Source organism: Aricia agestis, chromosome 6 (genome assembly GCF_905147365.1).
Source record: "Aricia agestis chromosome 6, ilAriAges1.1, whole genome shotgun sequence".
NCBI lineage: Eukaryota > Metazoa > Arthropoda > Insecta > Lepidoptera > Lycaenidae > Aricia > Aricia agestis.
This window is the reverse complement of record NC_056411.1, coordinates 7837598-7864535: the sequence shown is the minus strand read 5'-3', so window position 1 is coordinate 7864535 and position 26938 is coordinate 7837598. Positions and strand designations below refer to the sequence as shown.

General features: G+C 35.8%; 1 protein-coding gene across 2 annotated transcripts in view; it reads right to left on the bottom strand.

Moving 5' to 3' along the window:
- LOC121727613 (calponin homology domain-containing protein DDB_G0272472) overlaps positions 1–26938 on the bottom strand; it is a 69511-nt gene that overhangs the window by 27184 nt on the left and 15389 nt on the right. For both annotated transcript variants that reach the window (XM_042115538.1, XM_042115537.1), the window contains exons 10-15: positions 26627–26788; positions 26100–26245; positions 25145–25667; positions 24255–24364; positions 23008–23104; positions 14460–14635 (exon numbers count right to left, since the gene is read on the bottom strand). In XM_042115538.1, the coding sequence (XP_041971472.1) occupies positions 14460–14635; positions 23008–23104; positions 24255–24364; positions 25145–25667; positions 26100–26245; positions 26627–26788 (1214 nt within the window). The remainder of the gene's footprint in view (positions 1–14459; positions 14636–23007; positions 23105–24254; positions 24365–25144; positions 25668–26099; positions 26246–26626; positions 26789–26938) is intronic.

The window sequence follows — 26938 nt, the reverse complement described above, 5'->3', positions numbered from 1 at the left end:
AACAACCATTTTAAAAAGCAGAAAGTACTTATTCGTTTACTTTTATCTTAACTACAGCTAATAAAAGTTTTGTACCATAATACAGCGGTAAATTTTGCAACTTAACAATTAAGGACGAGCGTGCGTCTCTTTGGGGACACGTCACGAGTCCGTAATCGAACCCGCTCTCTGGAGGATACATAGAAACCGCATTACGGCACAATACTATGAGCCTACTGTACAATAATTAAGAACGTTACTCGAGTGTAATGTTACAGGGTATACTTTTCAGTTGTTTTAACTTAAAATTATAGGGATGTAACCAATCATATCGATAAAAAATAATGTTATATTTGCATACTTAATTATATACCTACATAGACAATACTTGAAAAAATATTATTGCTAAAAGGTGGCATAACTTCTTTGGAATACTTGTAAAAATACCATAACATGTTTTTTACAAGTAGATATAAAGTATCTACTTTTTGGAATGATATAAAAGCAGTACGTTCAAGCCTAAAAAATTATTGCTGTAAAGACCACTAAGGGCCCACTTTTAGAAAGACCGTATGTCCTTTTTCGTCGCAATAAAAACAGATGACAATCGCTAAAGATGATCATTATAATCAATCGAGGCAATGATTCGTTCAGTTATTAGGGGTGTAGTGCAATGGCGCGATCTTACGTTCGGTCATTCGTTCATTTTCGCGTGTATTTTGATTTGATTTCACAGCCAACGCGCGCATATGTCGCCCTGAGCGATGGACCGAGAGGAATATTATATTAGTTACGCTTTCAACCTTTAATATGATTATACGGCTTTTTAGCGACTGCCCTGGTGCCTCTTTGATGACATTAAATTCTCAAATTCCTTTGTATGTTTATTATTTTAAGAATACCCTTAAAGTGCTTTATTAATCATTTGTCATTACTAGACAACGGATTATATGCATTTGCATTTGCATGGCACTTTTTAGGCGATAGTGCATATGTATTTTGGCAATTTTTCGTTGATAGTGCATATTTCGGTAGTTTTATGCCCTCGTGGTCTCGTCGTGATACACGACCGAGGCCACAAAACAGAGTTAACACTTCAAATATTGGCTCCATCCCCATTTCCAGTGCAAATAATCCGATGTCTAGTCATTACAAATAAGATCCAAATATATTATATTATATTCATGTAATAAATGCGAAAGGGTGTCTTTCTGTCAGTTAAACCTCTTCACGCTTACAACAACACTAGGGGTACATGGAATCTTGCAAAAGACCTCAGTTTTCAAACCCGAACAAAAAGTTTCTACGCATGGTATAGTATTCAGTTGTATAGTGTATACTAATATTCTTAACCCATTGTGATACCTTGATTAGTGTTATTAATCCTTACCCGTTTATCTTAGTCGCGTTTAGCGAAACTGCTAAACTATTCTTCACAACAGCTGGTCCGAACGAATTTTGTAGCCACTTTACTCAAAAACGCTGCATCATACCATAATTTAAATCGCAGAGACAAAATTTGCAGGGAGAGCACTACCCCTCCAGAACATTTTGTGTGTCAATGATGCGAGCTGTAATGGCAGGTGACGTTACCCTATCGGCATAATGGATGCCTCGAGTTCGTCACTTGAAATAATAATTAGGACAGGCACTGGCACTGATTGATATTAGGGTATGTTTTGGAATTGATTCAAAATTCCATGTAAATATCACAAAACGATTGAATTGATTGAGCTTCTTAGTAAATTTTAGCCATAGACATTGTATAAAACTGATACTAGAAGTAGGCAAACGCATCACCATGCCTACAAGTGAGAGCAGAATTGGGAGATGAAGTTAGTCGCTGCAAACATAATGAAGGTGAATTTATTTTTGTCCTATCCACCAGTTCCTCTTCTTGATAGGTACGCCATCTACTATTATCCGTTTAAAGTTATTTTTCTCACTAATTTATGCCTATGTCAATGACATAAAGTCCGGACAACAGAAGTGATAAAAAAGAATAACATACAAAATGTAGAGAACATTTCAATAAAAGAAGTAGAATATCGTCATTACATTTCAATAAAAGATGAAGAATAACATCTCTACATTTCAATAAAATAAGTAGAATAACATATCGACATTTCAATAAAAGAAGTAGAACAACATCTCTACATTTCAATAAAAGAAGTAGAATAACATCTCCACATTTCAATCAGCCGGGCGCGACAAAAAAGCGTGTGACACGCGGCAAAGACCCCAGAGACCGCGACCACGCGACACGCGCGACACGTGATCACCAAATTGGTGTATCCTCACGCCGCCCATAACTCAATAATTTAATTGGTTAAGTTTACAATTATTGGATTAGTTGATTGTGTGAATTTTGAGCAGTTTTGTTTATGTATTGAATTGTTGATCAAGTTAGCTGTAGGATCTATAACATGTTAGAAAAAATTAGGAACATTATGATGGAATTGTTAATCGTCTGTGATTCTTGTTAACCCACTAAAAGGTAGAAATACTAAAGACCGCAATTAAAGACAAGTTTTTTTTTATGAAATAAGGGGGCAAACGAGCAAACGGGTCACCTGATGGAAAGCAACTTCCGTCGCCCATGGACACTCCCAGCATCAGAAGAGCTGCAAGTGCGTTGCCGGCCTTTTAAGAGGGAATAGGGTAATAGGGGAGGGTAGGGAAGGGCATAGGGTAGGGGATTGGGCTTCCGGTAAACTCACTCACTCGGCGAAATACAGCGCAAGCGCTGTTTCACGCCGGTTTTCTGTGAGAACGTGGTATTTCTCCGGTCGAGCCGGCCCATTCGTGCCGAAGCATGGCTCTCCCACGTGTAAATTCATACTTCATATATTTTGTGTGTTTTACACAAAATATATTATGAAGTGTGTCAAAATTTTAAGTCCCGCCGTTAGAAGAAATTAACTAGCCTTTTTCACTAGGGATGCTCAAAGTATTTGTAAATGCTTTAAGCATCCCCGGCGGATTGAAAAGAAGCCTAGGGATTTAAAAGTTGAAGTAAGCATAATTTTAAAGCTTATAAGAATACTACTTAAAAGGTATAAAAATACCGTGTATAAAAACAAGCTCATCATTTCTGAATACCTAATCTGTAATAAGAACAGAGCTAGGTAAAGTGGGCGCTAATCAAAAACAAATATTGATGATGGTAATCGCCGGCCCGCGCTTTAATAAATTAAAAAATGTCCTCGTTAAAATACTGCCGATTCAGGTGGGGTGCCATAATTAGCGAATTATTTTGTTCAATAACAGATTCACAGCATAATATTTCTTTGATATTATTATATAAACAGAACAAAGATGAACTTAAATTCTCAAAAGTATTATTATTCTGTGGACACTGGAGCAAATTAATCACTTGATTTGACTGTAGCAGGTAACCCAACCGGAGTCATCCGCAACATCAGAGAAATTGCAAGTGCCTTGCCGGCAATTTCTAAAAAATATAAATTTTTTGCAAGTTGCAACTGCTAAGTCTACTAGGTTGATAATCCAAATGAAAAGGCAACTAAAAAAATATCATATCATTTTAATAGATCTAATTTTCAAACCAAAACATAAGAATTGGAACAGGACAAGGGATTACAATATTATGCAATATTATTATTACAATTACAGCAAAACGCGCCTATCGCGCCGCTGACACTCGCACCGCACCACCCCGATCCCGTTCCAAGAATAAAGAGCTGAACATTTTAATTTCCCAATTGGTGGGCGGAGCGGGAAGCGGACGACATGCTGTCTAATTACAAAGCGGCTCATTGGCTTTTTGATATTCAAACAATCGCGAAACGCCACGTCGCAGAGTGCACCCTTATATTGATGTCAATCGCAAATTAAATTAAAATATTTTGTTTACTTAATAATTTTATGCTTTTTAGATCATCCATGCTTTTGAAAGAAGTCCTACCACAATACATTAAATTTGTAAACAGAAATGGTATTGTTTTGCTTACAAGATATTGTATTTAAATATTGTAGTAAGTTTCGATAACCTATGCTTTTCGTTTCGAAAATAACAAGGCAAACTTGTATCTAGGCATTTATTAATCTCTCAGATACCTACTTTAAGCTAGCTAGTCTGCTATAAAGGCTATTTTTGTCTACTTCAACACTTTCCACCTTAAAAGCACAAGTCTTTGGCAAATGAAATCGCGCCAATGAAGGACGTAATAGCATTATCGAGTGGTAATCGAATGGAGAGTATAATTCGATTCGCCACTCGATTCCATTGTGCCGAGAGCTCTCGATATTGTGCCGGTTTCACTAAATAGCCGGAACTCGAAAAAACTGTGACTATGTATCAATTAGTGCACATGTTCTTTTGATGAAAATATAACAGTAAGTGCACAAAGAAATAGGAATATAATGTAGACAGAGATCAAGAATGAAGCGAATAAAATAAAAAAAATAAAATAAAAAAAAAAGCTTTTAATTCTCTTAGTACGTAAGAAATTACAGATGGATTTTATTGCATACTTCGTCGTTATACATAAACTCAGCCTACCAGCATCGATCTGGGTTAAAGTAAACTATGGATTAAAATATTGCGTTTTTTTTTTGCTAATACGAAGAATAAAAAAAATACATGATACTCAATCCAGAGCTTCAACCCAAATCTCCCTAAATGAGCTTTAAGGAAATAAATAATAATATTCAGTTAAAGTTTATAATTTTACGAATATTTAAACTTATACATGCATACTATTTACTCTCTTGCTTCACAGTTGTAACTATTTAAAAAAATCTAATATTATGCCTCATTAAAATATCGAACAGAAGGTATATTTCCATAAAATAAGCACAAGTAATTCCAATGTAAAACTTGTATCACTATAACAATCTATATGCACCATTCCAACCCCCAATGCATTAAATTGATTAACCCCAGTCTAATCGGGCTGCTATGCCATCGATTATCGTCTGTAATCTACCGAACATTCGTAGTACACCCCTATCAGGGTCGTCCATAAAGTATGTCACACCTTAGGGGAGGGGGGTCGTAAGTTTTGTGACATCACAATTTAAATTAAGTAGCGAAATTCTAAATATTGAGGTGGTATTAACTTTTTAGATGTAAAACTGCAAATTTGTGACGTCACACTAAGGAGGGTCTCACCGGAACCACAGTATAGCAATATGACATATCCCTACAGTAGTGAAACGAATGTACTTGCGCAGAGCAACGGAGGTACCCCGCGGGTACCCCACCCGCGGGGAAGCGGGCGGCGCGGGCCCGCGTACTCAAACTCGCGGAGTTTGTGTGCCTGCGCCCACAGGGGTGACGTTGGCGCGTTGTCTACGAATTTTGGGTTGTAAAACGATAACTTATCTTATAAACAATGGGATATTATAATAAATGTTCAGTGTACGGTTGTAAATCTGATTCAAAAAACCAAAAGGATTTAAATTTTCATTGCATCTCTGTTTTATTGTTTACGTTGTAAGAAGTGTAACAAGGAGAGAAACAATATAGAATAAATTAAAAATCTGTCAAATACCCTGTTACATACAAAATTAGTACCTACCTACCCAGGTACACATATCAAGTGTAACATACCGCGCCCTTACTGCGCACGTAATAAGAGTTTTGAAGTGCTTCTGTTACACCTGACGTGTGATTAATTATTGGATATTTTATATATTCGAAATTTCGAATGCGTCTTCATTATTTTAATCCTTCGATCGTGATTCGTGGATCCTTGGAAATATATTGTTATTCTATTGTGTCTCGCTCACCGGTATGCTTATGGGGCTTGATGGGTTAATTAATTTTTTAAATAGAGAACTAAAATCATCTAAAAATAAAGTTTCACGTAAATATCTGGCAGTACGACATAATATGTACGATTCATCTACCGGCTCAAAAATTTCCTTTCCACTCCGGTCAAGACCTTGCTGGTCCAGTCCCTTGTCTTTCCTATAATTAACTATGGTGACCTGCGCTTTTTAGATCTTAATGCCGACAAACTCGATAAACTCGACCGATTGTTTAATAATTGCCTCCGATTCATATTCAACCTTCAAAAATACGACCATGTTTCTTCGTATCGCTCCAAGCTACACTGGTTACCAGTACGTCAGCGCCGCTCTGTACAGGCACTGTGTGTGCTATATCATTGATCAACTATATATTATTACAATATAGTTATTATATAATAATATATTACGTATGGTTACTTATTGGTTTTATTTATATATAATTTTATGTGTGATAATATGTTTATTATATGTATAAAATAAAAATAAAATAAAATATCTTTTTATTCAAAATGGGTATCATGATACACTTTTTGAAAGTCGAACGAAGAAACTACGTTGCCTACCACCGGTTCGGGAACTACCCCGCCGAGAAGAACCGGCGTAAGAAACTCGCACGGGGCCATCTTTTGCAAAAAAAAATGGAAAATATAGTAATAGTATATAATATAATATACTATTATACAATATATGTATATTTTATAAGTATAATATATATTTATTATTTTTTCTGTCTTTTCCTCTTTCAACTCGACTGGCACCTATACAACTTTATCCTTGTATCGCCCAAAGGTTGACTAGTAGATAATGCCATACGGCATTAAGTCCACCTTAGTACCTATATGTGCATAAAGTTTTTAAAATAAATAAATATGAAAATATAACACGCTGATTAAACAGATTAAATGATAACATTTGCATTACAAGCACAATATTTTATTTTTATTTTATTTCCCGTTTCGTGGCAACCCTGGCATATCTGCTCGGTACCTGTCATCGGTGGCGGCATCGTGCGACGTCAAAGGCGTTTCGTTACTGTAGGGACTAATATTGCTATACTATGCCGCAACTATACCAGCGAGAGTAGTTGCGGTAGGTTCTATCGTACCCGCAACTCTGCCTTAAGCGATGAGTGGAACACCATGGGGTTTTAGTGGGTAGACAGGAGTCCCACGTACCTCGGCCGATATCCCCAATTTGCCGGGAATGCGTAAAGCATTTCCCCATGTTAAAAATTTTTTTTAAAAAAGGGAGGGTCTCACCAATGTGACATCCTGTGACAAGGAGGGGGTCTAAAAATCATAAAAATCGTGTGACGTACTTTATGGATGGTCCCTATGCCATCGAATATTATCGTCTGTAATCTACCGAACATTCGTAGCACACCCCTAATCATGTCGCAAATAGGGATGTCCCTTTAAAATTAGGTGCTTTTAAAACTTTTAAAGGAATTTCCGCCATGACTTGTAACTAATAGTATGACGTCATAAGGTTTTCTTTTCTATACATAATTTAAATGCTTTTTTGTTCTTCATAATTTAAGGGCGCACGCAGTCATTGTATTTTAGACAAAGAAAAAAGACAATAATTTATCTATCTTCTTCTATCTTTTTTCTTTTTTGAGCGTTTTCAAGTCTCAACTACTATGTAGATAGATTCTTATGAGTACTTGACTTTCTCAATATCCTACATTCCTATTTTTCCCATCGCAATTTTTTTGAATTTTAAGCCAACTTCTTTTACTAAAGTCTCCACAAAACGTCTGATGCATACCTAATTCCGCAATAAGCATAAAGAGCCTAAGTAATAAGTATCAATAAAAAATTTATAGCCATTATACGGTCGGGTCGCTGTGTTTTGATTGTGTCCCGGCGCGGGGGACGTGTCCCCAATCCCCATATGGGGACAAAGCGTCCCCGTCCACATGTTCGTACATCTGACCCGCAATACGCTAAGTATAATATTGAATTGCACCGTGCACGCGTTTTTACTTAATACAAGTGTTTTTAGCTTTATCTCATCAATGGAAACCCCTCATTGTAATTGACGGAACGGATGTCGAGAATACTTCCCAACCAAAAACTTCATGGATTATGGTGTACATTGACGAAATTGCCGTTTAGAAAACTTCACAACGTAAAGTTCTGAAACATAAAGATAGCCGGCTTTCATCCAAACAGACGTATGTACGTATTTTTTCCGTACGTTCTTGGGAGTGTTTGCCGGCCGTATGGCTGCATTAATGCACACTTCTTTTTTTATGAAAATAACAGATACTGTGATCCTGTATGAAAACTGTAAAGTAATCATCATTTATGCTTTTGAAAACGTTAGATAAAATTAAATTAAGAAATTTAAAAAAAAAACCCCGCCAAACAACCTTAAAAATTAATGAAATAATATTAACTGCCTTTAAGTTTAAATAATTCCTAACTTGTGTAAAGTAATATTTTTGTCCATAATTGTTGTCTCAGTGTGTTCGGGGGACCGCCAAGTAAACTACAACCTTCAACCGCCAAGTCGCTGGTTATCTCGATTCAGTTCGCTGTGAATTGATCCTTAAACTTGTTATGTGAAATCAGACATCTTAGCGGTCCCCCGACACACCTTAACAACAATTATGGACTAAAATATTACTTTACACAAGTTAGGAATTATTTGAACTTAAAGGCAGTTAATATTATTTCATTACTTTTTAAAGTTGTTTGGCGGGGGTTTTTTTAAATTTCTTAATTTAATTTTATTTCATACTTTTCAAACTTGTGTTGGTTTAAATAGTGCAGAATAATTCCTATCAACAGAATCATATTCTCATGATTACCATATTCTATTAATGTCCTTTTCGATGAGGCCGTTAATATGAGCCCAAACATGAAACCTCCACTTTGGGTTCATACGAAGCTCGGTTCCTATAGAATCCAGGTGATGCTGCAGTAGCAGTCGCAATTAAAATGAGCCCAAACACGAAACCTCTGCTCTAAGTTGGCGAGGAGTTGGATATCCTATTGATTACCAGGTGATGCTGCAGCACCAGGTCAACTTTCCATTATTATGTGTATACGTATATTTTATATTCACAAATGTCACGAACTAGAATGAAATATAAAACCCATCAAACGACTACATGTTGCTAACAGCCTTTCATGAACCAGATAAACCCTGATTGTTCAGCACTGAACAGGCTGATGATGATAAATTATAGCTAAGAACACTCTCGATCATGAACAAAAAAAACTAGATCAAAATCGGTCCACCCATTTGGATGCTACGATGCCACGGACAGATACACACACAGACAAACAGACAGACAGACAGACAGACACGTCAAACTTATAACACCCTTCTTTTTTGTCGGGGGTTAAAAAGTTAGATATTTTAATTAAAATTATGCAGAAAATTTCACCATGAAGTTACAACGTAGTTTAATCAAAATTGAACAACCTAATTTGGCGCTAGGCTTCAGATAATTCGATCAAATCTGCTTTTACATCAAAGGCACTCAAATAATGGCTTTAAACTTGATTAAAATCTATTTTAGTACTCAAGGACAGAATAACTCTAATGCAGGCAGCATTACAATAATTTTTCCGTCACACTAATAACAATTAAAATACTATGTAGGTATAAAAAACGAGGCACAATCTTTTGACATAATTTATGAAGTCTTGTGCCTCGATTCGCAGTTAAAAACTTAATCATAGCTTAGCCCCAATTTCACCAACGACTGTTAAAGTTAACGCTCGAATTAGTATCACGTTACCTCTTTCGTTTTTCTTATGAATGAAAGAGAAGACATGACATTTTAACAAGCTGTTAACACTAACAGACGTTGGTGAAATTGGGGCTTAGCCTCAAGAACGACTTGAGAAAAAGCACGAAACTTCAATAAATATTTTTTATGTTTAATGCCATTCAATTTTGCTTTTCAGCTTTGAATTTCTGTTGACACTAGACATAGTCATTCGCAATCAAGGCGTTTGTCCCAAATGTGAAAGTCCATGTGGGCCTGGTTTTGTGTTCCTTGACAATTGCCGTCATTGGGAGCATTGCTGGGGGTCCACGAGGGGTCTAACAAAGCCAGGATTGACGTGCAGGCGCATTGGTGGAGAAATGTTGGCACTCATTACTTGTTTGTATTTATAAGGGTGTTCTATCGATGCGTATCGGCAGCTTTTGTTTTAGCTCTTTCATGCACCCCCGGATAATTCGTGTTGAAGTCAAAATATTGTCCGCAGTCGACGTGTTAGAAATTAAATTTAAAGGGTTCATGAATTGGTTGAGCAATTAAAAGGTAGATTATTTTCGAAATGACACAGGATATTCTTCTTTCAATAAAATCATAAACCAAAATCACTTAATGCTTTTTTAAAGTTTGCAGATGAAACACACACTTGTATGACGACCTCGGTGGCTCAATGGTTAGAGTGTGTGGCAACTCAAGCCGGGGGTCGTGGGTTCGAATCCCGCCGACGGAACAAAAAGTTTTTCAATGTTCCTGGGTCATGGATGTGTATTAAATATGTGTATGATACAATAAAAATCTTAAATATATGTATAGTATAAAAGTATTAAATACATTTCCGTTGTCTGGTACCAGTAACACAAGTCCATCAGGTACTTAGCACGGGGCCAGACTGACGTAGTGTGAAGCGTCCATAGATATTATTATTATTATTATTAAATGGATATCGCGTTGCAAAAGGCCACATAAGGCTTCATAAAACTAAGTTCATCAATCAAGAAAAGTCATAAGGTGAATGGTGATCCGTCACTAGTGTCCGAGCGAAGGTCGAATTTTAGTCAAAGCCGATTAAGCGGTTAATCGGCATAACTAGGGCATCGAAACCCGGACCCAATTTTCAAAACTCGGGTTTTCGGGTTTTTTTAAACAAAAACCCGGGTACCCGGGTTTTTCGGGTTTTTTCGGGTTTTCTTAAAATTCAAAGATTAACGAAGCAAAAATACTTTAAATATGAATTTCAGCGATTGCCAACACCTTTCCAGTAAAATGCTATTTAAATACCATAGTGTGCGGTCACATACTTTTAAAAAAGCTACTATTTACCTCTCCTATTATATTTATTAGATCTTATCAAAGCTAGGAATTAAGATTTTCGGGCCAAGATTAAGTATTACAACAAGCTTTACCTCCAAATTACATAATTATATTATTAAATGTATTTGTATTTTATGAAATATATAAAAATCTATCAAGAATTTTTGAAGTCAGTAAATGGAAGAATAACCTTAAATATAAAACGTATGCCAACAAATCTTTATTACATTTTTATTGCTAATTGTCACGTTATTAATAATTATTTGGTCCTAATTCATGATATACCTGTAATTAAATTTTTGTGCCTAGTTTTTACTTGAAATTGCCTTTTGTCTGCCGTGCTACGGAATGAAGCCAAATACTCTTTGCAATTTAAGGTAACTTTTCTCCAACGTCCAACAAACTGGAAAATCTTACATTACTGAAAAATCTTACATTACACTACACCTCAAAGCTTTTTGTAGTCATTACTTCTAGTCACAATAGACAAAATTCATGTCAGATTACCATATAATTGATCAGACCAGGCCATAATATTATGGCAAATGCGGAATGTTGCTTTTAATGAATTTGGAAGAATAACCATGGTGGCATGCTGTTACACACAAGAAATTGTCTCTGGCACTGGTGCTGATAAAAACTCTGCTTGTTATATTTCATCTCGATTCACTAAAATCACGTGTTTTAATAATTCCGCAGCAAGTATGACATTCACGGCCGGCTAAAGAAAGCCACCATTCGTCCTATTATGCGTTACCAACATCAGTCTCTCAACCAATAAAAAGCAATCTGTAGCATTTGTCAGACCGCAATACAAAAATATGGATTCAAAATATATTTGATGGAAACTCCTCGGCATGGTTTTGTCAGTTTCTAGGGGCTGGTTGCTCTCCTGGAACCTTTTTTCTGATTACATTGTCTTAATATTGTCGCTTTTTGTTAAGTTGTGAATATAACAAATAATGACAAAAAGCATAACGACAAACAAAAACCTTTAAGTGTTTTTAGTAAGTTAGACGACTGAAAATAATTACTTTTTATATTATAATTAAATTGCAAAGAAGACTGGGTGTCATACCGCAGCAGGACACAATAAATATTTTTTTGTAAAAATACTGTATGCAGCCCAACATCGATCAGTATAAATTATTACTATTAATTTGACAATCAGCAATCAAAATTTTCAGTTTATGAAACGAAATAAAAAAAAATTAACTTATCACTTATATTTTGTGACTGTAGATACCTGTGATTGCTTTATAAAGGATAAAATTCGGAAAAGTGATTTAATAATATGTTTTATTAAATATTAAAAAATAAGCTACCATTGTTCCATACACTGTCTTCAAAAATTCCTGACAGGTTTTTAGATATTCCAAAAATACAAATATCCCGAAGACTTTGTTGAAGGGTGTATTTTATCACCAACGGTCCATATAAGTCAACGTTTTGTCACCTAGTGGCTGACTTACCCATCATCAAAAGTCTACGGTACTTTCAGCAGACTTAGAAGTTAGAACCCTTTGAAGCTGTCCACACTTTATTTTGTAAGCCTTTGATCACATAATAAACAAAACTGTAGTCAATCACTGAATGTTGATTGAAAACTATAAAATAAGTTTAACAAGACTTGGCTTCTATGAAATTTGAAAACTTTTTGCGAAGGATAGATTGTTTGAAGAGACTTGGCTTTTTTACATTGAATAGTTTTGGTAGGTTTTTTAAAATATGTATTATTAATTATTAACCTTTAAGTGTTTTTAGTAAGTTAGACGACTGAAAATAATTACTTTTTATATTATAATTAAATTGCAAAGAAGACTGGGTGTCATACCGCAGCAGGACACAATAAATATTTTTTTGTAAAAATACTGTATGCAGCCCAACATCGATCAGTATAAATTATTACTATTAATTTGACAATCAGCAATCAAAATTTTCAGTTTATGAAACGAAATAAAAAAAAATTAACTTATCACTTATATTTTGTGACTGTAGATACCTGTGATTGCTTTATAAAGGATAAAATTCGGAAAAGTGATTTAATAATATGTTTTATTAAATATTAAAAAATAAGCTACCATTGTTCCATACACTGTCTTCAAAAATTCCTGACAGGTTTTTAGATATTCCAAAAATACAAATATCCCGAAGACTTTGTTGAAGGGTGTATTTTATCACCAACGGTCCATATAAGTCAACGTTTTGTCACCTAGTGGCTGACTTACCCATCATCAAAAGTCTACGGTACTTTCAGCAGACTTAGAAGTTAGAACCCTTTGAAGCTGTCCACACTTTATTTTGTAAGCCTTTGATCACATAATAAACAAAACTGTAGTCAATCACTGAATGTTGATTGAAAACTATAAAATAAGTTTAACAAGACTTGGCTTCTATGAAATTTGAAAACTTTTTGCGAAGGATAGATTGTTTGAAGAGACTTGGCTTTTTTACATTGAATAGTTTTGGTAGGTTTTTTAAAATATGTATTATTAATTATTAATAATAAATATTTTATGACAATTAGTCTTTAATGCTCCTAAAACGAAACTTTTTCTTAAAAATATTATATTTTGTTTAATTATGACCAATATAAATAATTATATCTATGGACGCTTCACACCACGTCAGTCTGGCCCCATGCTAAGTACCTGAAGGACACTGTTACAGGTACCAGACAACGGATATATATTTAATACTTTTTATACTATACATATATTTAAGATTTTTATTATATGATACACATATTTAATACACATCCATGACCCAGGAACTTTGAAAATCTTTTTGTTCCGTCGGCGGGATTCGAACCCGCGACCCCCGGCTTGAGCTACCAACGAGTTCACCACTGAGCCACAGAGGTCGTCATTAAACCTATACAATATGTTATAAAAATAAATAATTTGTATGTTAGTTTGTTATAAATACCATTAAATCAGGTCTGGCCTTTAATAATTATCAAAAAAGCGAAAAACCCGAAAAGCTCGAAAAACCCGGGTTTCATTTTTGAAACCCGGGTTTTTTCATGATCCCCAAAACCCGGGTTTTCCCGGGTTTTCGGGTTTCGGGAAAACCCGGCCTCGATGCCCTAGGCATAACCTTTCATTATCAAATTGTTGGCAACAGTTCGTTCAATTTTGACATTTGTTTGACAGATTTTGGCTGAAGATCGAAAACGTTGATCGTCTGACCAAAGCTTTTTGGTTGTGACTGCGTGTATTAAATTATAAAGCGTCGGCTTCGCCCAATCGCTTCGTCAAAATGTATCGAACAAACGTTAAAATGGAACTAACTTATCACACCTCGATTGACTAAGGCTTTCTCGAAATCAGCGGGCAGGCTAGTATGCCTCGCCGCTAGATGGCTTATCCACACTAATATTATAAATGCGAAAGTGTGTCTGTCCATCTGTCTGTCTGTCCGTTACCTCTTCACGCCCAAACCACTGAACCGATTTTGCTGAACTTTTGCATGGAGATACTTTGAGTCCCGGGAAAGGACATAGGATACTTTTTATCCCGGAAAATGTACGGTTCTCGTGATATAAGCGAATTTAAGCGCAAAGTTGTTGCGGACTTCATCTAGTCCATACATAAATCTGTACATTATGAATTATCGGTATTACGGTCGCAAAAGCATTACATACCAGATAAGCAGATGCGCTCTATTCCTCAGCGCGCTCAGGGTTTTCTTCTTGTCTTTCTTCTCCATCTCCTGGTATACCCTGGTGAAGCAGAGCACCGTGTCGAAGGCGACGGACAGACAGTCCGACAGCTGTTTCGCTAGATCCAACTCCTTGGGGTCCGACTGAAGGTCTTTTTCCTGGGAAAGGAAAAAAGGTGAATACAGCAAAACAATACAGTTCTTGGTAACAATGTCTTTCTCTATTATGTTATTATGGACACAAATAATCTTCAATGATAAACGATGGTCGATGACACGTAACGTAACATGTTTCCACGAAATATAATATCTTGTACGCAATTAAAACATGAAATTGTCTTATTAGATTTTATATATTATCATATTATGGAGTCTCTTGAATAATAGCTATTTCTCTACATTTTTTCTCTACCTGCGCTACTCATAAGTTTTCCTCTATTCTAGCTATATAATTTCATATGCTATCATTTATCATCTAAATTCTAAATACATACTTTCTAATGTCATAATATTATAGTAAGCCCAAACATGTACAGTTGAAGTGAGTTGAACCATTCGGCTGATAATATTCGATAATTTCGTTTTTAGATAATGACAGACGATGAATGATTTCAAGCCTTGAATTGCAAGTTTTTCTTTAACTGTGCCTGGTTGAACTACTCTTTTTATAAATACGGTTTTCAAGTGTACAAAGTATAAAATAGTGTAACAAAATAGGTGGCGAGTAAAAATGCGCCGCACGCCGACCATTAGGCGGGGCTCGTGTGTACTATCAACGCGATACCGCATTATGGAGCTCCTTGACGCCCGCTTACATGTGCCAGCGCGCAGCGGCCAGCGCTGTTGCATATCAACTATAAAATTGTATTTTTGACAAGACTAAACAACGATGTAAAGATCTCTCTGTCATAGAAGCTGTCAAGTAAAATCACTCGAATTGTACTCTACTTAACAAAAGAGAAAACACAGGTAGTCTAAAATCTAAATAAAGGAAAAGCAATGAAAATCGCGTAGAAATTTTTAAAATTTGTGAGACAAAAAGTGTAATATAATTTATAATATGTAAGTATGTATATCGATACACATTTTTATATGAGAGAGCCATGCTTCGGCACGGCTGGGCCGGCTCGACCGGAAAAAATATCACGTTCCCACAGAAAACCGGCGCAAAACAGCCCTTGCGTTTCGCCGAGTGAGTGAGTCCCAATCCCCTACTCTATTCCCTTCCCAACCCTCCCCTATTCCGTTCCCTTCCCTACCCTCCCCTATTACCCTATTCCTTCTTAAAAGGTCGGCAACGCACCTGCAACCCTTCTGATGCTGCGAGTGTCCATGGGCGACGGAAGTTGCTTTCCATCAGGTGACCCGTTTGCTCGTCTGCCCCCTTATTTTCATTAAAAAAAACATGCTAAAATGCTTTTGCTGCACTAACTAAATTAAAAACTATAATGCATAATCTATGTATTATCATTTATCAGAGATGTCGATTCATAGGCAGATCGTGGACCTGCATAACGTGGTCGCGTTATATCAAACCCAACCGATAGATGACAATAGTTATGTCCACACTGTGCACTTTCACCTTCAATTTTCGTCATCAACTTTCATATTGGCGCATTCAATAATTGAATGCGTCAAGGAACGCACCGCCAATATTGTCGTTTTGGATACGGTCAGGGGCATGCGTCGCGGGCATGCCTCACGTTCGCTGTTGACTGCGCTATGACGCATGCCCTTGACGAACAGAAAAAGGCACAGTGTGGACAAAGCTTATGACGAATAATATTGAATTGACATAACCCGACTAACGGCCGTTCCCAATATTTGATCTATCTCTGGTTTTGCCCTACTAGAGGTAGGAATAGCTCACAATTGACATAAAATATATGTCTCTAATGTCTAATGTGAGCTATTCCTATCTCTAGTATGGCAAAACCAGAGATAGATCAAATATTGGGAATGGCCGTAAATGACGTAGATACGTCATCTGCCTATGAATCAATTTCTTCGATGGTACATAACAAGTAAACTGCATTTATTCATAACAGGGAAAATTATATTGTGATCAGTATTAACGAAATTACCATAGCGCAATCTGTCATAGCTACTAGGCATATTTAGTTAGGAACATAACATAAAACGCGAGTCAAGTTAACAGTCGAGTAGACGTAAAATGTGAACACTCCCGTCGGATGCATTAGCGCCGCTTTTAAGGCGCCCGCCCACTCGCCGCGCTACCGGGAGCCCTAGGGTTGACACCCGCCAATATTGACTCTTATCTTTTATTTGTGGCAAAATAAACACGTACTCCTTATGGGTGAATTTTCCACGTCAGCCTTGCACCTGAGCTGGCATAGCGACGAAAATTTTAAGATATTTTACACTGAAAATGTTGTTCTATTTCTGGATTACTTCCTACGATGCATTTGCCAAGCGTGGGTTTTTAAAAATTAGGTATGGTGAATCTTTGCCTTAAAGCACAAGATAATATAACAGAATCTTAAACGCCTATGTTATATTATTCTATTGAGAACTATACTTTTATTGAGAACATTTTTAGACGCTTAGGCCTACTTGCGCCAAAACTTTGAGTTAAATAAATAACCCGGGGCTTACTAACTCAGAGTTAACGTTTTTAATTTTTAACTCATACTACATATTGCACGTCAGAAGAATTTATCTCAGAGTCAACTAACCCGGGCTTATGTCATGTTCATTCATTCTTTTTACATCCAGCCAAATATGATAGAGCGAATGCTGAATAATTTAAGTGTACTGCTCTCTCTCGCTCCATAGTACTTTAAATAAGGCTATCTCCTTATGTCAGATTTGAAATTACACGTGGTTCTATGTCGCATTGTGCGTGCGTGTTGTGATATTTTGTACAAATAAATTAAGCGGAAAATGATAAAAATTGGGAAGAAACACTTGTGTCCAATGTTTATCTAGTCTACCTATTTATGAAGAAGTTCACTAAAAACGCACTAATCCAATATTTATTATTATTAAACTTTGGTAGGGACTTACTTTTTATGCTCATTTGTATATTGCAATGGGGATTGTCCATTTTTTTTTAATTTTGCTCATTACAAAAACATTTCGAGGAATAAGGTCAGTGATCGTATTTCTGTATATAAACGAAAAAAATACCCATTAGTTACTTATATTTTTGAACAAATACGTTTAACCTTTGTTTGACCTTCAATGGCGTTAAATTAAAAATAAATTCGACCAACATTACGTTTCGAACTTTTGGTTAGCTTCTCGTATCAGCTTTCACATTATGAGAACTTGCATTTGACGAACCAGCCATTATAAATAAGACTGAAAGGATAATTCCTTCATCATCTTCAGATAACAACCACTAATCATTTATCATGGTTAAACACAAAATAAAACCGGTACCTATTACTGAACACAACAAACTACATAAGTCATAACCGAAAAATCTTAGTTTTGATATTACTAACCCAGAGTTAGTTGATTTAACCCTCCGACATCGGTGGGTTAAAAATTTTAAAAATTAACTCGAGGTTAACTCCTAATTCTTGGTGGTGCAAGATATGATATCAATTTAAATTCGAAGTATAATTTAACTCAGAGTTAAGCGTGTTAACCCTGTCTGACGCAACTGGGCCTTATAATATTATGTCGCTACACAATATTATAAGACGTAAAAATGGTAAACCATCTTAGGTTTTCATACCATCGTACATTTTTATTATAAGTATTACCTTACTACTAAATTGTCTCCAACCAAAACGCTTTTTGGTTGGAGACAATTTAGTAGTACATATAATATTATATTTAGGTAATACAATAAAAATCTACGATGGTATGAAAATCTAAGACAGTTGACCATTTTTTCATCATGCTTAAAATCGCGAGAAAATAATTAAAAAAGGAACAATAATATGTTCGTCACAGCCCTAACAAATTGAAGGTGCGGCGCGGAGACTGACGTGATGTATACCGTAGTCCTGTGGACTAGAATGAATAATATTTTTGTTAACGACGGATTTAATGGACTTTAACATTATCAAAAATACAGTCATTTCTCTCAATTATAGCGAAATTGTTTCTATTATAGTAATGGCACGGAAAAAGGATAGTGTTTTGTGTTAAAACTTAGAGAAATGAAAAAAATGAAAACTAAAACGATTTATCAGTAGGTGTGCTCAAAAGGAAATCCCACGAAAACCGTACGTTTTGTCACAATAAAAATTAGCCTGTCATTTCTTTGGACAGCGACATACTCTTTGGCCTGCAGCGTACTTTTTACTGCTCTCTTTATACATATACTGTGCTTTTCAAATCAGCTTTCTTTCGAAACCTATATGACGCAAACAAACAAATACTTTGTTTTTACTGTACATAGGTATTATTAATGTATTAAAGATTATATTTCTTCAGTCTCTCATTATAAAACATCGTGGTACAACTACCGCCACTATACAATAGACCGGTAGAGTTCTATTGTACTCGCGGGCGAAGCGATAAACTATTGTGCTGACGCTTAATTTTTTTTAATAAACGGACTTTTTGTACTTTACATTAAAATAGAGATACAGCTTTGTTTTGATTGACGGGGATCTTATTTCAAAACACGGTTTATTAAAAGTAATCCATTCAACTTTTTAACATCAATATTATATTATGGGATATTATTAAATGCACATCAGAATAATTTTTCAGCACTCTACCTTAACTCCGCTAATTAACTGAATGCATACCAGAAAAACTAATGCTGATCAAAAAAAACAATTGATTAACTGTACATGTCCTTCAAAAAAAACTTAAAATCATACAAAACGCGACGACCTTTATAACCGAATTCACACCAAAAATATGGTTCATACATCGGATATATTATTTGTAAAACTAAAATTTAAATTGTTTATCAAAAATACTAACTTGCACTCTGAATTGGACAATCTTACAACGGAATTTCTAAAAACGATATCGAAAGGTGCACCACAATAAAATCAATTTTATATTATCATAACAAGTCTACAAATTGACAAATCTTTTTTTTTTTTTTTTTTTATTTATTTAAAGATACACCAACAACATATTGTGACAACATTAATAACTTAAAAACTAATACATTTTTGTTTTAAACTAACACAATAGTTATTTACAGGCGTATGCAACTGTTTTAGAGGTATTTGCTCCTTTCATTAAAAATAAGTTTCTAGAAGTGTGTCATAAGATGCTTAACTTACTATAATATTTTATGTAATGATTAATATAGTAAACAAACTTACAATTAATTAGAAGAACTAATATTTAATTTTATTTCATTGCAATTAAGAAAAAAAAAAGCAATATAATTAATTTTTTGTGAGAATAACTACAAGTTTAGTAACAAGGTGTCATCGGTTGAAACTAATTATCAATAATATTAATAGAATCTAATTTAGTCAGAATAATTATTACAACTTACAAGTAATGAGATGTCACAGGTAAAAAACAACAAAATACATTAGCAATAAAAATAATACAATTAAATTTTTGTCAGAATAAATACAATTAAAATGTCAGATTAATTGCTAGCGGGATGTCATAGGTACAAACAAAATACATTAGCAATAATAATAATAATAAACGAGTAAGTATGTCAAAATCATAATAAATTATCAATTTACAAATTATTATTGGCATTTTGTATTCTTAAGTCTAAACGATATCATACAACGTTTCCTTGAAATTGACAAGAGAGTCGCGGAAGATGTCGATGTCGTGATGGGCTAGTTTGTTGTAAGAGTCTAAGAGTCGGTTCACAGTAGAGTATTTTCCCAGGTTCGTTTTGGCAGAACTAGGTATAAATGTTTTTGTGGGGTGCCTGGGAACACATCGGGGTACATATAAGTTGACGAGATCTAGTAAATTTGTTGAGTCCAGTGTACTGTTGACAATTTTGTGGAGAACACAGAGATCATGCAACTAAAATATTTTTAGCCTAACTTTATTTTCTTTTTGTTTCTCTGTTTTACTGAAAAACATGTTGGGGCCTCCTCATCTAACGCCGCACTCACTCCTTTGCGCTCGCTCTTTACTCTTTAGCGACCACAGATATATCTTGATCTATTTCTGTGTTAGCGACAAAGATTTTTGCTAATTATGATGAGATATGGATATTAAGAAAAATTATAAAAATTTACTAGTGTATTGTAATTGTATGGGTTAATAAAGTTAATGATTCTTAAATAATTATTAATAGCGATGTTGGCCCAATACGACTTGATTGGGTTAGGTTATCTAACCTTACCTTACTTACCTTACTCATAATTGAAGCCAGTTGTTTTTTTCTTTTTTTTTCTTTAGTAGCTTGTCAACCCCTAGAGTGCAATTCCTAAGCCGGAGGCTTAATTATTTTGCAATATATCGGTAAGGAACCCTTTGTGCGCGAATCCGACTCGCTCTTTGCCGATTGTTTATTATTATTGTTTATAAACTGAGTTACCATTCACTGTGCCAAAGTTTAGTCCATGTTAAGTTAGCACTTGATGATTTTTATGTGTTAACAGATTAAATTGAGTTTTATTTAGAATAAATGATGTTCCTAAAAGTAATTTAGGTGATGGCTTTCCTTTAAAAAGTTGTAGTATGTTTGTTGAACTAAGGAATTGTTAGATATACTATTTTAATAATAGTTATTCGTTCAGTAAAACAGTTTTGCAAATAACTTTACATAGTATGCTGAATTCGCATTATTTAGGGTGCATAATTAGTGTGCAAGTCAGTATTTTTGGTGAAACTTTTAAATATTTTGATCGAGAAAAGGGAATATACAGATATTGATTTAAATACATGCCTTATATTATTTTACAAAATGTTGTGATTATTGGGTAATAAAAAATAAAAAAAACCAACTATAAAATCTACGTATTTTATGTAATGGTACATAAAATACTGGTTTTTTGATTTTTTGGTAGGCTATAGTAGGTATTTGCGTCTCAGTTTTATGTGTTGTTCTTTTTTGGTTAATATGGGGTTTCTGGTTTATCAAAAGTGCTGATACTCTTTTTGGACAGTAAGACCTCAGCGTGTACTCTATATGCCGTTAAAAATGCCGTTTTTCACATAAATTTAGGGCGGGAAAAAGTTTTCAAATCAAAAAAATGTGGATTTTATGTGTAGCCAGATAATGAAATAGGTAAATTAAAAACTTTGTTCAAGTTATAAGGGAAAAAATTAGTAATTGTCCTTATGTTATAAAATGTAAGTTATCTGGTTGATCCACTCACGTCTTAAATTACTTAACACATTTCTATAAGTACTAATATATTGTGTAGGCAAAATCAATCTGTACAAAACGGGTATCACCAAATGAGATTGCAAAGTTTCCCCTTTACCGTAACACAGATTGACTGACGCGGACCATCAAAACTAACCGCCCGGAAAACCCTTTGACGAAACAAAACTAAAACTTTCTACTTTATTATAAACATTATGCTACGGATCGACAAACATAACATGAAATTAGGTTTCTTACAACAGATTGTGTTGTGAAAACTAAGGGTTAAAGTTGAAGTTATATTTATATCTATCTGAAAACATAAAAGTATTCATATTATTATATTGTCGCAACTCGCAAGTGTTCCAATGTCTAAATCAATCATACTTTATTCTTTAAAAGTTGAATTTTGCTAATACAATATACAACTTATGAATATCGTAAAAATCGCAAAAGATTGTTGTGCAGGACATAAAAAGATAAGTATTTGTCAAGAAAAGAACGAACGGAGAAAGGAGCTAAATCAGTTTTTCACTCGGCTCGCATGGTCCACAGAAAATATGTCTTTGTCGCCCACTATTTGCATCATAAAGTTAATATACCTAGCGGAATACACAAACAAAGGCCTGAGCAAGAGAGATGTGACTATCAGTAACACTGCGTGGTAAAAAGAGACGTGTGATACATGACAGCAGCACTCTTTTTTTGACGTCCAGTCGGCACGTGCCGCACGTTGACAATTTAATCTCATAGAAATCATGTTCAATGATGCTTGTGTATACGTACACATATTTTTACACACAGATGAAACCAATTTCGGTTCCGTTTGACAACTCGAGATTGTTGCTCTATTCCGCTAGGTATATTAACTTTATGATTTGCATTGTGAATATTGACTCCAAAAAACGAAAACTAGGGCGATACAATACAATACTATGTTAGTGGTAGATTAGCGTTCAGACGGTGCTTATTGGTAGATAAGCAGCAAGTGACACGTTATTGGTTGGTATTGTCACATATACACAATTACACATACTATTTATTGTACCATCGAGGAAATTTATTCCTAGGCAGTTGACAGACCAACGTCATTTAGTCGGATCATATTATCAATTTAATGTCAATTATGATCTTTTGGCTTGGTTTGACGTAACGCGACCAAACTGACAAACTACGTAGGTCGCCTATCTGCCTAGAAATCAACTTCTCTGATAATAGTACAAACATACCGAGTATCGCCGAGCAATCTACAAGAAGTGCGAGGCCTAAAGATATAGATGTAAGAACTTACCAGTTGTCTCGCCAGCAGTGTGATCAGGTGCACGCAACAGTTGGCGGTGAGGCCGCCCTGCACGCGCGACGCCAGCGTCACCGCCGTTGTTATACACCTGCACGAACAAACACTATTTGAGCCCCCGCATACTGCAGACTTTTAATCGGCCGATAGTTTAATCTGGTTGGGCAGTCAGCGCGTACACGGGGCCAACTAAACAGCCGGATTGGTACTTGGTGGTAGGCGCGCACACCAGCCGACATACGGGCCGATTGCACTCGCACGGTTCCATTCACAGCGACAGATTATTGAATGCAAAATTTTACACGATTCGGATTTCTGCCGAGTCGGCGTACCAAACAATCGGCGTCGAGTGCGCGCGTGGAAGAACGTCGTACTGATTTAGCAACGGCCGACAGTTTGCCGATGGTTAAGTTTGAAGGCAATCGTAGATATATCTACTAATTAATAAGTTCAGCCGACTCGGTATCGTTGTAATATGCGCACTTCCATACAGCTTCATACTGATCAAGAGCCATCCTAAACTATCGGCCGATTAAAAGTCTGCAGTCTGCGGGGGTTCGTAAGGTGCTGTGTTTGTTGCAACTACGTAAAATGGGTTTTTTAAAACACGTTTTTAGTAAAGGAAATGTCATTATTTAAGTATAAAATAAGTACCGTTTTAAAACGCTGTTTTTCACAATTAAATCATTTTATGTCTAAATTACACACTTTCTAGAAAAAACAAAAAATGTAGTATATGTGTCGTAACCTAACGTAAACGATTTGATATATTTGATTTGTGTAATACTAAAAACAAAAGGTTTTTACTCCTATTTTCTATTATCAAGGCACGCGGCGAGCGCGTAACCGCCACTGTACAAGGCGCGCTCATATTATGAATGTTATTTCAATGTCCTTACCCGATATTCGTACTGACAGACATCGACCTGCTAATTTTAGGGACTACTGGGCCTTAACATACTTGTGGAAATGACAGCGAGCGGCGGTAAAGTAAGATTTTAGAGTATGGAGATAATTAAAACGGAGAAGGAAATCGTTTAACATTATTTGCAAAAAAAAACGCCATGTTAAATACTAAACAGTAAGTGGGTAAGCATACGTCTACGACGCGACGTCTAGTGGGCAGAATACTGCTACAGTATGTTACACAAGAATGTTTGATCCATGAGTATCGCAGGTGTTAAATCTCATCTTTTATGTTCGAATCATTGATTGAAAAAAAATGGTAGACATAAACTTACTTAGTAGACAACTGTGACGCTAGTTCCTCTTTCTCGGCTGCAATCTCTAACAGATCTCCAATCACCTTCACTGTGTAGTACCGCAGCACAGAAGTTTTGTCCGACATTGTCTAAATAAAAAAAAATGTTTTATAATAACTACGTACATAATATTTCATTCTGAATTACATAAAATATACTTCTTTATACATTTTTGAGCCTGATTTACAATTCCGTTGGTTCGGACTTAAAAACTTACTCCGCGGTTATTGGTCAACTTCCAGACGCAAGTCTACGATAATAATATTATCAATCACCACTCGGACGAGAATGGCGCGTCCTGCTCTAACAACGTCATTTCACGTTTGTTAGAGTAGGGCGCGGCGTTATCGTCCGATTGTTTGAGTCTCAAAACAGTTTCATGGTACAAGGCCTGAGTCGAACAGTGAACGTTAATTATTGTAATTAGTCAAGTAGCATACAATAGTTTTGCGAAAGCGAAGTTGCAAGTTTCATGGAACTTCTTGCTATGCCTTTTTATATGCAATTAGGAGGCAAACAAGCAAACGGGTCACCTGATGGAAAGCAACTGCCGTCGCCCACGGACACTCGTAATTACGTCAAATCTTATAGCATTTTTTATATCTTACTTCGGTGTGGAAACAATCAAATACAATTGGACTAAGTACCCAGGCACCAAACCATGCGTGTGACCTAAAGGTGCCCATATACGGGACAATTTGTCGTTTCGATCGATCGTCAAGAAAATCGTCCAATCGATCTTTTGAACGTAAAATCGTTTGCGATATTGCTACACACGTACAATTTGTCGTTCGATTTTAACATCGAGGAGATAAATCGTTACGATAATTGTCCCGCGTTATGTGTATGGCCACCTTTATAGTCTATACCTTATCAAGTTTCTCCATAAAGCGATACAACTCGTTCATCTGTTTCTCCATCTGCGGCAAATCCAGCACAACCTTCTTCTCGCTCTTACCGCTGTTCCTACTCATGTCGCTCATAGAACTACACACAGAATTAGTTTTACTCAATTTCGGCACGTCGTTATTATTCTTATTCTTTTTTCTATTCTTCTTCTTTGGTTCTTTATCTTCATTGGTCTTCTCGCCGTTAGTTAATTTGTCATCTTTTTGCGTTTGATCTTTTTCTTTTATCTGATCGTTGTTATTATTTAGTTTATCTTTGTCGTCGCTTTTTACGCTCTCTGTGTCTCCGTTGGTGAGTTTTGACTTCTTTTTCTTTTTAGGTTTTTCTTCTTCGGCTTCGAATCCGTTCACAGGTTTAGTGTCATTCAATGAAGATATCATATTATTGAGGGATGACAGCACTTTGTAGATTTTGTTGCTCGCAAGGCAAAAGATTGGATCGATACTCGAAAAGTCTGCTTCTCTAACTGGGGATACAGTGCCACTGAAATTAAATTTATTCAAAATTTAAATCCATAGGCTAAATTGTTAATGAGAATTATCTATGAAATACAAGATATGGCCCCGAACTATGTGCGCGACAGTTCCTTTAATCGCGCGAGAGGCGTACATTTCGCCAAATATTAACTATCCAACAGGAGTTATACGCAAAAGGTATACGCAATGTCAGCTAAACCAGTTCAGCACTTTAAGGGCCTGTTTCACCACTTCCTGATAAGTGACGAATAGGCACCAATTAACTTGACAGATCAAGTATGGAGAATCTGTCAAAAAAGTTGTGAATAGCCTATTTGGCACTTTATCAGAAAGTGGTGAAACAGGCCCCAAGTGTAAAGAATTTGAGCAAAAAGACTTACTTTCCTATTGATGATATTATATTGAGCATGCAGTTATTCATTAGTTTTAAAATAAATACCTAGCTAGCAGCCTCTGTTTAAGTTTCCTCGCCTTCTTCTTAATAGTCTTTTGTTTCTCTCTCTCCTTTTTCTCCTGTTCCTTTCTCTGAGCCTCCTCTTCTATTTCATTAATCTCATTTGGTTGGTCTTGGCTTTCAGACGTAGTCTGAAACAGAAAGTAATGTTCAAAACATCTGTATTTATATATTATACACTATCTTTAGTATGAATAATTTAAGGGCACATTTTTATTTGCAATCGATTAAACACCTACAAGTGTTCAGGTCGCAGCTCGAGTGTCCGTTTCACCCTCAACAGAGATGCAAAACACCTATAGATAGATGCTCAAAACACCCACCATTGACCCATGTGTATCCCTGTCCACCTACCATGAGCTCTTAGTTTTGTTACATAAATAGAGATCATGTTTGTTTATACGAAAGTCAAAAGTAATATTTTAATAATTAGAGCTCATGGTAGGCCCCCTGTATCTTCCCTCTACTTTCCTCTCATTCCCACCTACTATCTCCGTCTCTGTCCCACATACCGGTTGTCTCGGGCCGGTAGCACGCTCGCGTATCGCTTGTAGATGCGACTCGAGCCGCAGCTGACTGGCGTCCTGCTTATCTCTGATGCGGCAACGTAACGCGTCTGCTTCGAGCTCGGCTGCTGCCGCTAATGCGGATAGACGGGATTTTACGCCTTCCGCCTGTAGAACAGATGATATAAATATTTTAAGATAACTACAGGAACGTTTCCATTTGTTATACCAGAAGTAACGTAATGTTAAATGTTTTAGAATTTGTTGCATTTCACAAAAGCTTTTTTTCCGCACCGTCGTCGTCGCTCGCGCTTACGC